Below are 14,954 nucleotides of genomic sequence, written 5' to 3' on the forward strand. Positions count from 1 at the left end.
CGGCGGCGACCAATGGAGACGTAGTGTTTATGACGTCCTTTGTGACGTCCTTTGTGACGTTGTGTTTGTGACGTCGTGCTTGTGAAGTTAGCTACCCGCGCCCGCCGGCAAAATCGTGGTATTTGCAACATGTCGGGTCTCCTTAAGCTGGATAATGCGCTCAGGACTAAGGTAACGGCTCTGGGGCCCAGGGAGGTGGCTTTCCCCCAACACTGGGTAACGTCCCGGGTGCCGGCTGCCGGGCAGCCACCTGCAGGAGGCGAGTTCGGGGGTTATGCGGTTGCTGATGTGCCGTTGTGACCACCCGCCTGGGCCGGTACCACGCGTAATCGTTATTCGCGAACGTTTGGTTGGCAAATGGCTGACTCGACTTCCGCGGGCGAAAATTACAGGCTGGCCCGATTCCCCTCCACCCACCTGGGTTACCATCAGAGAGCGGCAGCGCCCTACCCCCTAAGCCATCCGACATGTGCAAGTAGCGATTGAGGCCTCTGATTTGCGTAATCAAATTGCTCTAAAATTATTGGCAAATCGTTTGCTGTATTTATCCCGGCCAATCTACTTACAGTCACCTAGTTCTTGGAATTGAATGGGGCACTTAGTTATCCAAAATTGTCCTAAATGTACGGAAGCCTTATTAGAATAGGGCTTCACGCGTTTCTTTCGCCCTTTCTAACTCGATCTCCCTGCATACAGACTTATTGAGTCATTTCCTGCTCGTTACAAGTCATTCCCGTTTAAACTATGTTAAATAATTTCTGTAAATATTAAGCTAAGCTTCCAGGCTCAAAGGAACTGTGGTTTTGACTTGCTGAGACATTAATACAATGGTTCGAAAACTAATTGCTGGAAATACTGAGCAGGTCAGTCTGCATCTATTGAGAATAGAATAGCCTTGGGTGGATGATCATTAATCAGAACTGGAAATTTTAAAGATGTAAGGGAGTAGGGGAGGAAGTGAAAAGCTAAATAGGTGAATGGCACTGAAGTCAGGAATATTAAAAGGCAGAAGGTGACAGTTCACCTTGAGTCAGGTGAAATGTTATCTGGAATGTTCATTGCTTGAGTTTCTGCAACATTTTCCCTTTATTGGAATACAAAGATTGATGTATGTTTTAGCAAATGAGTTGAGCACACTATTGCAGTAATTGTTGGCTCTGTTGCTTACTGATTTGGGTGATACTGACAGATTGCTTTGTGCTGAATCGAATTAATTCTTAAGCCCATCATCCCTATTGGGGCATTGGCCGACAACAGGTTCTGTCCTGGTCCAGTCTTTCAATTTCAGGTGTAGCCCATCTATCCCCTTTTAGGCAAAAATCCTTCCTCTCCCAGGGATGAAGTCTTTGGAGCTTCTGATATTGTTTCTGTAGCACTAGGCTTTTATGGGAAGAGTTGCTAGCCCCAAGCCCAACCCTCCTCCTTTTGCAGTCAGGCTTGGGACTGTCCATGGCGGAGTTAACGAGTAAGTTAGGAATTACTTAATACAAACGCTATAGGGAATATATACAGTATAAATGCAAAATTGTGCCTAATAAATCCCATCGTAAATTCACTAGGACTTGGAATAAATAGCTTAAATTAAAGGGATTGTGGCAAGCGTTTTGATCTATTAATGGAGTTAGATGAGACTTAATGGGATGAGACTCGTGGTTATGTGCTGGTTGGGCTTAACTGCCTATCCCTATAGTTGTAAATTCTATAGCTTTAATTATAGTTAACTGCTATTAGAGTCCATTACATATTCCAGAGTAATTTAAGTTTAGGATAGATGATTGATATGGATTGGATGGGTTGGACGTCCTCTTTTCTATGTTCTATCACTGACTTGCACACAGTATCACTTACATCTATTTCCAAACATAAGGGTTCAGTGACACCATAATATCTGTCAAGGTGCAGCATTCTGATCACATCTAGCATGGAGATTACCATCTTCATTACAACGAGCACAACCATGCAGTCGGGGGTTGTTTTCTGTGGAATTTCAGCAAAACAAAATCTTAGCATGTGCAATAAGTCTGCTTGTTTTCCTTTTGGACAAATAAATCAGGTAGAGAGAGATCTAAGGCTTTTTGTAGATGAATCACAGGCAGGTGCAACAAATGGCTAGGAAGACAAATGATATTTTATTGCAAGGGGCTTGGAATTTAGAAACGGAAGCAGGCCACACCTGGAATACTGTGCAAAATTTTTAGTCCTTTGCAAAGGATTTCTATGGGCCTATTTCCTGGAAGGATAGGGTTGACCTATTATGAGTAGCTAAAGAAATTGAATCTTATTCCCTGAGTTGAGAAGAATGTGGGATGATCTTATTGAAACACAAGATGCTAAGGGTACATTTTGAAATGCAGTTGGAGAGTTTCAAATAAGGGGTCATATTTACAACGTTAGGGGACAGTCAGTTAAGACCAATATCTTACAGAGGATGGCGAATTTCTGAAATCCTCCACTCTGGTGGGTGGTGGAGGTAAAATAACTGGAGATATTTAAAGAGGACCAATCACGAACAAGAAACTGGAAATTCCGGTAATGCCACCCCTCCCCCCACCATTCCCCATTCCCATTTCCCCCTCTCACCTTATCTCCTTACCTGCCTGTTACCTCCCTCTGATCTCTGATGCTCCTCCCCCTTCCCTTCCTTCCATGGTCTTCTACACTCTCCTATTACACTTCTCCAGTCCTTTATCTCTTTCACCTATCAGCTTCCCAGCTCTTTATTTCACACCCCCTCCCTGTTTCACCTATTACCTACTACTTTGTATTTCTTCCTCCCCTACCTCCCCCCAACTCTTCCTCACTTCTCATCCTTTTCTCCAGTCCTGATGAATGGTCTCCTGAAATGTCGACTGTTTACTCTTTTCCATAGATGCTGCTTGGCCTGCTGAGTTCCTCCAGTATTTTGTGTGTGGATATTTAAAGAGGAGCTAGATAAGTTTTTGAAAGCTATAGCAATTGACTGTTTGAACTGGCACAAATGCAGGATACTGATATGCTACTGTGTGATATTGATTGGCTGATAAGATGAGCAGAGCAAAGCCAAATGGATTTTTATCCAGATGGGTGCAAGATAAATGCACAAGAAATCTAGAGGGGTTGAGAAAGAACTTTTATCAGCCAGCTGGTAGTCAAAATCTTGGATGTGCTGCCTCCTTGTGTACTGGAGGCATGTTGAGATGTTCTAGACAAGCACTTGAATGGGCTACAGACGAAGTGCTCTTAAACAGGATAGTATTAACACATATTTGATGGGCCACATGGGTTATATGACTTGGCCTAGCTTTATGCTCTATGATCCCTGCCAACCAGGGGTGAGGCAAAAGTCCCTTGTGTCCTAAACCCTTGCACTTATAAAGTGCCGTGATTAATCCAAAGGAGATGCATGACTGCAGGTGCTGTAATCTGGAACAAAAATCAAACAGCTGAAGGAACTCAGCAGGTCAAGCATTCAAAAGGATGGTCAATGTTTCATGTGAACTCTGTGTCATCACCCCAAATTATCTTTAATTTTTTGTTGATGCTTGCTTTAATATTCTGTTTTTTTTAAAGGCTTACTTTGTCAACACTGTTGTTACTAACATCATCCTTTTGCTTTACAGTTAGCCTTTGTAATCAGACTAGATTATAGTACATAAACTTATGCATGCTTGCATGCCATCTTGATCAATGTCTCCCATCCACTACATAATGTACTGGGTGGGCACAGGAGTACATTCAGCCAGAGACTCATTCCTCCAAGATGCAACACAGAGTGTCATAGGAAGTCATTTCTGCCTGTGGCCATCAAACTTTACAACTCCTCCCTTGGAGGGTCAGACACCCTGAGCCAATAGGCTGGTCCTGGACTTATTTCATAATTTACTGGCATAATTTACATATTACTATTTAACTATTTATTACTATTTTCTACTACTATTCTATTACTATTTGTTATTGCTATGACTATTACTATACTATTACTATTTATTATTTATGGTGCAACTGTAATGAAAACCAATTTCCCCTGGGATCAATAAAGTATGACTATGACTATCCTCAAGTAATGTAACAACTGTTTGATCAATTGTTGCTTTTCCAAAGAGCTGATTCATAAAATGCTTCCATTTTCTTAGAAGTCATTTAGGCTTACTGTACAAAGAGCACTCTTATTTTCATGTAGTCTCTTCCAGGTTCCAATGTGAGATTTGTAATATTTAGTCATGGAGTAATGACAATTCTTAGTTTCTACAGCCTCTTGTGCTTTCAGGTATGTGGTTAATCCACTAGCAACGTTTGAATGTCCAACCACCCTTCATTGTGGTCCTTTCTGAAAGGTATTGTTCCTCCCCAGCCAAGGGCTAAAACCAACTTTTTCCCTGCTAGATCCAAATGCAATTAATGCCAGACTGACAGAGCTTCAGTGACCAATAGAAATCTATTTAAAGGCCTCCTGTTTGAAAACCGGAACGATATTTTCAAAATAATTATAAATTACAATTATTATAGAATGTCTTTTTTTTTGTTCGTTTAGGTTGATGCTTTTAGAGAGCGAGTCACTGCTGAAGTAAGTAAATCTATCAGCATTGTAAGCACAAATTGTAGAACTATTTACTGAATTGTTTATATTCTCTATTCAACTAGCACCATTTACTCCCGTAAGGAGACAGCCATCTCCCAGATGTCAACTTTAAGCTTCCATATAGGAATATGAATATAAATATGATATGCTCACTGAGTTTCTTTAATGCACTTGAGCCAATTAAGCCAGCCGGTGGTGTCGTGGCATCCTCACCAGACTTCGAGGCGAATGGTCCTAGGATCAAATGTGGCCAACTCCTTGCGCGCTTTCCATCTATGCTTAGTTCAACGTCGAGCTAGCAACTTGGCCTTGTAAAAAAAAAACAGGCAAAAATGCTAAAGAAACAGCAATGTTCCAGCCCCAACAAGCATGAGCCAATTGACAGTTATAATAAATATGAGGGTGATTCTGAAACAAGGTACTGTAGATGTTGGAAACCTGAAATAAAGAGCATAGTACTGGTAATACTTAGCAGGTCCAGGAGCATCTGTGGGGAAAGAAATGAGAGTTAATGCTTCACATCTCAGTCTTCCTTAGTTATGGATAGTGAGACGCCACTTTTACAGCAATACAAACTATATGCCAGTGGAGAGTGGAAACTGAATGATTGTCCTGTCAGCTATTGTCATGTGATTTTTTTTCAGAGAAGTTGCAGAGCGATATTAATGATTAATTGTATAAAAGCTGGAAAGTCATATTGCAATTGTGCAAACATTGCTTAGACCCCACTTACAGTATTGTGTACAGTTCTGGTTCCCACTCCCTAGGAAGGATATGGTCGCAATACAGAGAATGCAGAAGAGATTCACCGGAATGATGCCTGGAATAGAGGGTTCCAGTCACAGAGAGAGTAGATGAGCTGTGTTTATTCTCACTAGAAAATGGGAGGCTCAGGGCTGGTGGGGGAGGGGATGGTGACCTTAGAAGTTTATAAAATTGAGCATAGATAGTATCATTTTCCTAAGGCAGGGGAGTCTATAACTAAAGTACACAAGTTTAATGTGAGAAGTGAAAATTTAAAGGGAATCTGAGGTGTAAGTTCCTCACACACATGGTAGCGAATGTCTGAAACAAGCTGGCAGAGGAGGTGGTAGAGGCAGATACGATTAGAATGTTTAAAAGGCATTTGAATAGGAAAGGCATGGAATGATACAGGCTTATTGCAGGCAAATGGTATTGGTGTAGTTACGCATCATGATCTACATAGATGAGGTGGTCAAAATAGCCTGATATTTTCTTCAGTGATTCTAGTCTCTTGACTTAGTGCAGGTGGTGTGTAGTCCAAAATTACTTACTGTCAAAGTGAAGGCTTTGTGGTTTTTCCCCCAAATAAAAACTGGCGTGACAGAGTTCTTTGAAGGAAGAGACCTTGTCTTCTTTCTTAACATCTAGGTGCAAAAGGGTAAATTAAATATTTCCTTTAATATTATGGCCAAAAGTTTTGATTATATTGGAAGTATTTGATATTTGTACTGATATTCATTTAATTGTTTAATATTTCTGTACTGTGAATTTTTTATTCTTATTTATAAAAATGCTGACCACCTCCATTCGAGTGTCCTGTTTCATCTGGTGAACTATAACTGCTGTATTAAATACTGAGCATCTGAGTATGTCGGCCTGTTACAGTTATTGTAGCTGTAAGTGAATGAACTGAGCTCATTATTTTAATGCAAATCAGATTTTTGTTTAAGAAAATGCAATAGAATTGATTGCTATGAGTTAGAGGTGCATTGATCATGCAGTATTATATTTATGGAAACAGTTCTTTTTCATATATTTTCTGGTAGCTTAGTGACTGTTCTTTATTTCTACAGCTGCTTGTGTTTTCAGATCTTGTGTGGTTAATCTGCATGAGTTTTCTTATGCATTTCTTTCTTATTTATATTTTAAATGTGTACTTTAGGCAGAAGACTTAGTTGCAAGTTTCTTTCCAAAGAAGCTGTTGGAACTAGATTCTTTTCTTAAGGTATGATTCACAAATGTTTGTTGGATGTACGTAAATCTTTGATTTTAGGACAAAAGGATTTAGACAGTGTTGTAGATATGAATCTCTAATCCATGTTCATTCTGTGTAGGAATAAAAGGCTGGATGCTTTATTACTTTGTGTGTCAACACTGTGTTTGTGTGACATTAGAGTTTTAAATGTCTCCAATATAAGGCTCATTCCTGATACTCATTGAACTGTAGACTGAAACTTTAGTGCTGTATTGTGAACATACTGCATTGTCAAAGGTGTCCACTGTCAAATTAAGTCAAAGCTCCATCTTCTCACTCTCCTGGTTTGAAAGATCCCATAATACGATTTCACAGATTAGTAAGGGAATTATCTCCAGAATATTGCAGAGAAGATGTGTTTCAACCAGTGCCACTTTTAAAGACATATTGTGCATTCATTATCACTTTGCTACTTGTCATTCCAGTGTATGTATTGGCTGCTGAATTACACTTGTGACTGCACTTTTCACATACTTCCTGGAAATGAAAATGTGCTGTAGAAATCTGATTTCCTTTATTTCATGTCAGCTTTTCGTTAAATTATTTTTCTTAAATAATGAAGACATTGTCCCTCTTCCCCCCCCATTTTGTTTATTTCTATTCCATAATTATACAATAATTTCAATTAAGCAATTTCACTTAATTTGCTAAGTTTAACTATGTAAGGTTCTTACTTTTTGAACACATTATTGTGGGACCCTTGAATTTGTAAGTAGTGATATAAAAGTATCACATGACTAACTATAAGATACATACTTTCTAGGAACCGCTGTCGAATATTTCGGATTTGGCAACCATTCACTCAGATCTCAACTTGCCTGTGCCAGAACCTATTGTGCTCACCAATAGCCACGATGGCTTGGACAGTACAATGAGTACTTCAGTAAGAGATGTCTTTCAATTGTTATGCAAATGTATAAATTGCAACTGATCTTGAAAGCTTACAATATATTATGTGATATTTTGGTAGCATTTTGAAGGCAAAGCAGTGCTCTGGTGTTTTAATTTTGTGGTTGAAAATTACATCACACATTAGCTAGACTCTTAAAAGGTATGCCTGGCACAAATGAGCTGGATATCCACAAATATAAAGTTTTATTTACCTCAGGATTTCAGTGTTGGCTGCCGAACAGTGAATAAATGTTTCTTGTTGAAATAGTGAATAGCTTTAGTCTCCTAATTAATGACACATCTTTATATCAACATAAGCAGCTTTCCTGCAATTTCTGCCCACTATGTCTGTAAATCTCAGAATTCCCTGAGCTGCATGAACTAAAACTGATGCATTGATCCAGATGTACTGGGATGTGAGCAGTATTTTAAAAATCAGTGTTATAACTGAAAGATTCTTTGTGTATTTATCATCATCGTTTCAAAGTAAAACCAACATCAGAGGTGTTGTGACTGACAAAAACTGAGTTACATGGAAGTTGTAACTAGGAAATATAAAAGTATTTATTCACACAGCGAGCCTCTGAGGGAGAGAGAGAGAGAGTGTCAGTCAGTCAGTCAGTCAGTATCAAAGAGAATCTCACTTTCCTAGCATGACATTTTATACTTCTTCAACACAAAGATAACAAACAACTAACAACAGTTTCAATTGCTATAATCATCTACTTAACTTTAACATTTTGAATATAGTCACGTAAATTTACAAAATTACATACTTAGATTGGTAGCACATTCCAACTAACAAAACCTCTGAATATTCAATACTGGTGTCTGTTCCTTGAGGGATGGTCTCCATGAATATACCACAAACCAAAAGAGCAGATCTGTCCTGAACTGCGTTAGTGGCAGGGATACAATTGTAACAATGTGCTAATACCAAGAACATTCATTTAGTTTCCTTTCCAATGTAATTTCAATAGGGCAGAATCAGAATGATTGATTTCACTAGCCACAAAGTATTAGTTGAAAGTTAAACTGTGTACAGGTTTTATTTCCCGAAGACTGGTTCTCATTTTAGTTCATCCATAATTATGCTATCCATAATTTCATAACTCCAGAACAGTCCCTAACATACCATTCTGCCCCTGGACAGAAATCTGTCCCAGGAAGGCCAAACTTTGAGGAGGATCTAATTAAGTAGGGAAGCGAAAATGCCATTCACTTAGGATCCACTCCCAATTACTTTCTACTATATCCCTGTGTGAATCTCTATCTGCACTTCTGTGACCCTAACTAGCTAAACGTAAGACAAGCACAAAAGGCAATAAAACATTCCAGGCATTTACTGACATTATCATCCTATTTGTACTCTTGATTTCTACCAGAATGTAAAATTCAGCTTTGCTGTTTGTGAAAGTTTGATTGTTGCCTCCTTTCCTGCTGGCCTACTGTGGGATATATCACACTCTCTCTTTGCCCATTCAATTTCTGATCATTGAAACTTGTCAGACATGACCGTCAGTAGTTACTCTGTAGGCAGGGAGCTCAAATAATTTCATAACTCTAGTATGATCCCTACTGAGCTATTGTGCATCCTGGGCTTCTACAATAGTTAGTAAACATGAGATTAACAATAATTTTGAAACCAAAACACACTCTGAAGTCTAACCTTGCACTGTGATCTGTGCTGCTTTGTGGGATTTCTCCTGAGCTATACTTTTCAACTAATATGGTTATTCATAATCTTACTGATAATGAAAGAGTATTAACCCAGCTTTAAACTGAAATAAAAACTGCAAATGCTGGAAATACTGAACAGTTCCACCGACACCTTTGGGATGAGAAATAGACCTAACGTTTTGAGTTGAAGTCCCTTCATCAGATCTGGGAAGGAAGCCACATCGAGCATATTAATCTGCAGGGAAGATGGGAGGGGGATGTTGGGAATAAGCAGTACCTGGTGATTGAATGAATGTGAGGAGTTAGAGAGTGAGAAAATCGATAGAAGAATGTAGGTGTTGATAAATGTAACGTAGGGAGGCAGGACTGATAGTTGGAACTGGACATGTCCTCCATTTCTGAAGGAGAAATAAAAAGAGGAAAAAAAGTGGGGGGGTAGGAAGCAACAAACAAGGTGATCCAATATCACAGATGGATGGCTGATACAAACAAAAATCAATTTACCTGAAATGGTAGAATTCAATATTGAGTCCAGAAGACACGAAGATGAACTTTCATTGAACCTCACTGTAACTGCAAAGGAAGGCCATAGACAGATAGGTCAGCATGGGAGTGGGATGAGAAATTAAAGTGACAGGCATTGTAAAGCTCAGGGGCCCCTTCAACACATAAAGCAATTACTCAATCTGCATTTAGTTTCTCCAATGTAGAGGAGGCCACATTGTAAGCAAAATGCAGTGAACTAGATTTCAACTGATGAGGTCTTAAAAGAGCATAAGAATATAATTTCTGTTCATTACTGTAACTTTTGGCATATTTTAGAATGTTGTAACATAATTCTGAGTAAGGTATAATGGAAACTAAAACTATTCACGATTTCAACAAGCTTCAGATCAAGATTTCCGCCAGCATTTTATCTGCTCATTTGTGTTGGAGCCAAGTACATTTCTATCAACGTTGGTGTTTAGATTCAGTACTGCACAGAAGCCAAGATATTCCACACATTCTACAGCAAAAGAAAGAAAATATATCAACCAAATTGCAGAAGTAGATTTGGATATCCATATAATTTGGAAATTTAAATTCTTCTAAGGACACAGAAGTATCATAATAAGGTCACCTGCCTCCGGAAGTGTGCTTTGCTGTTGAAATTGCATTTATACAGTATTCCTCACATTGGGAACCTACCTTGTGCTGTCTGAATGGAAAACTTTTTGTAAATCAAGCAAGAAGGAAGAACGGGTAGAATAAATTTTAGGTAACAGAGAATAATTGGAAAATATCTTCAGAGGTCTATAACAAACAGGAGAGAAAGATTAGGCAGAAGGGTATGAAAGGAATATGGATAACACTGAAAGTGCATCTGTTCATAATAGATTGTAGAATGAGCTAAGTAAGGAGCAAGTAGAATAGCAGTATTAGAACAGTAGTGCATGGAATAAGGTCTTAGAGTTATTTGAACATGGGAGCAAAGATACTAACATTGATTTGAAGAAACATTTGTAGCCTAGCAACAAATAAGCATTTTCCTCCATTCCAGTCATAAATTTGGCAATATTTGCAAGTTATTTTGGAAGTCTGATTCAAGTTTCCATTTATCATTGCCAAAACTAGTAGATTTACTAAAGATGAGAGGGTTAATCTGACAGATATGTCTTTGTTTTAATTTAATTATTCCTTTTATAGTGTTAACTGTGAAACAGTTAGCTGGTGCCAGGCAATAAATTACATTTCATTTAAACAATTGGAATGACACAGTTTAAGTACTGTTTAAAATCATTTTCAGTAACTGTTTGCTTTTATATTGGTCTGAATAGTAATTTGCAGCAGACTATAAATTTGACTGAGCAAGAAATTATTTCAGAAGGGAACTATGACGTTGGAATGCATTTGGAATTGGCAGTTCAATGAGTCAATGGATATTTGGCTCTAAGTAATCCTGGAATTATCCAGTATATCTACTGGATGTGGATAATGCCAAGTGTCTGTGTTAAAGTGCAATATGGGAAACAAATTCTTAACATATTAAAACCAGTTCTTGTATGTCAGCACCTTCCAAAGTTGATACAATTGATCTATCTTGGCTGTTAGAATAAGTAATACTATTCAGAAACATTTAATCCTTAATCATACAACCACTTTAAGAGTTATAAATAGCTAGAGAGAACAAAATTATCCAAGATGTATATTTAAGATCATCAGCAATTTAAAATGGCTGTAAAGGATGTATAGGGATAAAATGTAGCAGGAGTTAACTAAAACTGGTTTAAAATTAGAAAAGAGTGTGAATTATTGATAGGGCTCTATGTAGGATATTGAAAGGTACTGGAGTGGCATTTTCTCTAACAAAGTTTAAATCTAGTTGAAAATGAAGATTAGTACAAAATTTCACTGGATTCTTCCTGGTAAATAAAGATGAGAATAAAGTAATACAAGATTGCTTCTTGTCATATCAGAAAGAGTTGCTTGTGCTGAAATGAAGTCTCAATTGAAGCATCCTTATTAAGGCAGACGCTTCCTTAGCAACAGGGAAACCACAGGCGTAAGATAATATTGAGTTTGCTCCAAACAAATAAGAGTTCAGAAATATTTTCTGTATGGATTTGTTACTTTTTAGGCTTGAAGTAATTAGAGATTTTCATTTAGACGGCCAGTAGTCTAGTGAGGTGGCACAGTAGTGTAAGCAATTTCACTAACTGTTTACAGCTCCTGTAATTGTTGATCACTGTTCAATTCTCGTCACAGCCTGTAGGAGTTTGTACGTGCTCGCCATAACCGTGTGGGTTTCCTCTCACATTCCAAAGATGGTACAGTTAGGGTTACTGTTAGTAAGTTGTGGGCATGCTATGTTGGTGCCGGAAGCTTGGTAACATGTTCAAGCTGCCCCTAGCTGACTTGATTTGCCACGGACATCGCATTTCACTGTATGCTTCAATGTACATGTGAGAAATGAAGCTCATCTTTAAGGGGTAGAAAATGCCCAGTACATTCATTGCCATCCATAGAGAAACCGTAACTAGTTCCGAATCTTTTCAAAAATGTGATGGGTGGAGCTCCAAGAGTTGAAGTTCTGAGTGAAAGACTTGAAATTAGGTGAATTAGTTGTACTTGCTGAGACAATGAATGTCTTGGGATAATTCTTAACATTGAAAAGGTTCATAAGTTATGGGCAGAGCATATGAACAGCAAACCACAGATTTCAGCTGAACTAATGGAGCAGTCATCTGAAGATATGTAAAAAGCAGTTATAATGCATTCAAATAACATAACACTCTAGTTTTCAGTTTCCACTTTGTCTCTTGTTCGTTTCATTATTTTGTTATATTTAGCTTGGATAATCTCCCAAAAGCTGTCCAATGTTTTGTAACCTTTAAGTATTGTCTATATCTGATTTCTTCCCTTGTGTTTTGAGGCATCCTAAGAATGCAACCTTGTGTCGCACCTTGCTCCAGTTCCTGCTTGCCTATCACCATGGTGCTTCCTAATCCACATTGGTTCCCAATTAACTAAGGCCTCTTCAAATTCAGATCCCTTCATGACTTGCCCTTCTCTCTTATCTTAAGAATCTACTCTAAGTAGTCTTTGTCCCTTCACTTCTGGTCTCCAGTCATAAATTTATGTGCAACTCCACTGGTAACCATCCTATGGCTTAAGCTGTGGATTTTATTTCTTCAAACTTTCAGCCTATCTCACTTCAAAATGCTCCTTGGAACTTGCCTTTTGACCAGACCAGGCCAATGTCTCCTTTTGAGGTTCAGTCCCAAATTTTGCTTAATGATGTTTTTCTACATGAAGTGCTCTATTTAGGATATGATTATTAGAGGAAGTGCAATGAAGGTTCACCAGACTGGTTCCTGGGATGGCAGATATGGTATATGTGGAGAAACTTAGATAGGACCATGTTCTTCAGAGATTAGAAGATTGAGAGGTAACATTAAAATTGACATTTTTAGAGGGTTCCATGGGGTAGTTTTGGAGAAGATGTTTCCTTTGGCTGGGGATGTCAAGAGCCAAATCCACAGTCTTTGCAGGAGAGTTAGGCCATTTAGGACTGAAATGTGTTCCAAGGATAGTAAACCTATAGAATTCTCAGACGTGGTGGCTTTGAAGCTGGAGCATTGATTACATTCGGAATAGATCAGTAGATTCCAGATATTACAAGGATCAAAGGATACAGAGCAACAAATGGTATTGAGATTCAACATCAATCATAACCATATTTAATAACAGAGTAACTTCAGAATCTGAATGACCTGCTGCTGCTCTTATTTCTCACAATCTCATTTAAATGAAAATTGTTGTGTCTGCATGTTCTTGTTATCTTTTTATGTTTCCTTGTACTTTTTCAATAATCCACCCTTAACTTTTAGCATACTTAAGCATTTATTTCAAGTACTATTGCCTTGTTAACTATAATGCTGTTTAGCTTCACTTTCTACTTAATCCTTCCCAGATCTTGGAATTTGATTTAGAGTATTTATTTAACTAATTTCAGTGCAACTTAAAGAAAAGAAAACTGGAAGATGGTGAAGCTCATTGTCCAGGTACTGAAAACTTGCATGTAAATTATGAGTGTTTTCTTTTCATTGATTTCTGTGATGCTGTTCTTACATGTAATTTAATTTTTAAGAGTCCAAATTGTTTAGGGAGTTACGAGTTATTCTGATCATGATGACAAGTGAAGGTGGAGCCTAAAAGCAAGTAACCATGTTTCATGTAAAAGCTAGCTACCATGTTTCAAGTTTTCATGAAAGTTCTTTATGAACCTGGCCTGTTTAATGCTCCCTCCTCAGCCTGATGTGCTGATTTCTCCAGCACTCTGTATTTAGTTGTCAATCTTATATTTTGTCTCCCCATCATAAAAATACATTGTCTCTACTGCTTCCTCTGTTAATGATTAGGTAGCTTACATAAACTGCACTGAGAGAAATTAAGGTAAAAAAAAAATCCATGGATTGCCCATGAATGCAACAGGCAAAAATGCATAGGCCCAAGAATTCTATTGCATTCTTCAAGGCTTTTGTGCACCATGCACTACATTTTTTTGTAAACCCAATCACCAATTGAGGTTTAGTACCAGAAGCATTGCTGTTCTTTGTTCGTCACAGTGGACTCCAAGGGTATGCAAACAGTATGGGTGTCATACACTGAAATGGACTTTGAGTTTAAGGCCACCTTCTGTGTTGTTAAAGCGGACTGGTGTTCTTGACCCCCATCTTGCATGCCAAATCATCTGCCCAATTAATTTCCTCTGCTGTGCACGGTAGCAGAAGATTTTGGGTATGGTTGGATGGCCAGGGTCAGTTTTGTTGCACATGATGCCTCATGAGGGGGCAAATATAGCTATGGTACATAATTCCTACTAACCAGGAATAGAAAATGGGATGTTTTTGGAAGGAAGTGTGCTCAAAAGAGGAGGCGATACATATTACTAAAAGCACTAGTGCTGACAATTTGAAAGAAAAAATACTTCAGTTAGTTAACGTTCAGAGATCAAAAATAAAATTTGTTCATATAAATATTCTAACATGGGAAGAAAACTGAAGAACTCTGCAAACAACAGAGGGATGTGCAGAAACAGCAGAATTATTCTGGGAAATTTTATCCCCATTCACCCAGTTGATGGGTCAGGATGGAGTAAACTGGTAAGCTAGTTCATTATTGTCACATGAATAAATAACTGTCTTGCAAGCCATCCAAACAGATCATTTCATCACATCAGTACATCACAGCACTACAAGAGCAAAGCAGTAACAGAATGCAGAATATGGCATTACAGTTACAGAGAAAAGAACAGTATTAGAATTTATATTTAAAAGAGGCAAA

General features: G+C 38.2%; 1 protein-coding gene and 1 long non-coding RNA gene across 2 annotated transcripts in view; one reads left to right on the forward strand and one right to left on the reverse strand.

Annotated features, from left to right (window-relative positions):
- The first annotated feature begins 66 nt into the window (after window positions 1-66).
- Window positions 67-14,954, forward strand: part of psme3 (proteasome activator subunit 3) — a 32,423-nt gene continuing 17,535 nt past the window's right edge. The window contains exons 1-5 of the mRNA XM_063037557.1: window positions 67-171; window positions 4,511-4,543; window positions 6,465-6,527; window positions 7,321-7,440; window positions 13,624-13,672. Coding sequence (XP_062893627.1) covers window positions 130-171; window positions 4,511-4,543; window positions 6,465-6,527; window positions 7,321-7,440; window positions 13,624-13,672 — 307 coding nt within the window. The 5' untranslated portion in view covers window positions 67-129. The remainder of the gene's footprint in view (window positions 172-4,510; window positions 4,544-6,464; window positions 6,528-7,320; window positions 7,441-13,623; window positions 13,673-14,954) is intronic.
- Window positions 4,576-14,954, reverse strand: part of LOC134340377 (uncharacterized) — a 39,564-nt gene continuing 29,185 nt past the window's right edge. The window contains exons 2-3 of the long non-coding RNA XR_010016537.1: window positions 9,633-9,701; window positions 4,576-4,866 (exon numbers count right to left, since the gene is read on the reverse strand). This is a non-coding gene — a long non-coding RNA (uncharacterized LOC134340377). The remainder of the gene's footprint in view (window positions 4,867-9,632; window positions 9,702-14,954) is intronic.

Source organism: Mobula hypostoma, chromosome X1 (assembly GCF_963921235.1).
Source record: "Mobula hypostoma chromosome X1, sMobHyp1.1, whole genome shotgun sequence".
In the NCBI taxonomy this organism is placed as follows: domain Eukaryota; kingdom Metazoa; phylum Chordata; class Chondrichthyes; order Myliobatiformes; family Myliobatidae; genus Mobula; species Mobula hypostoma.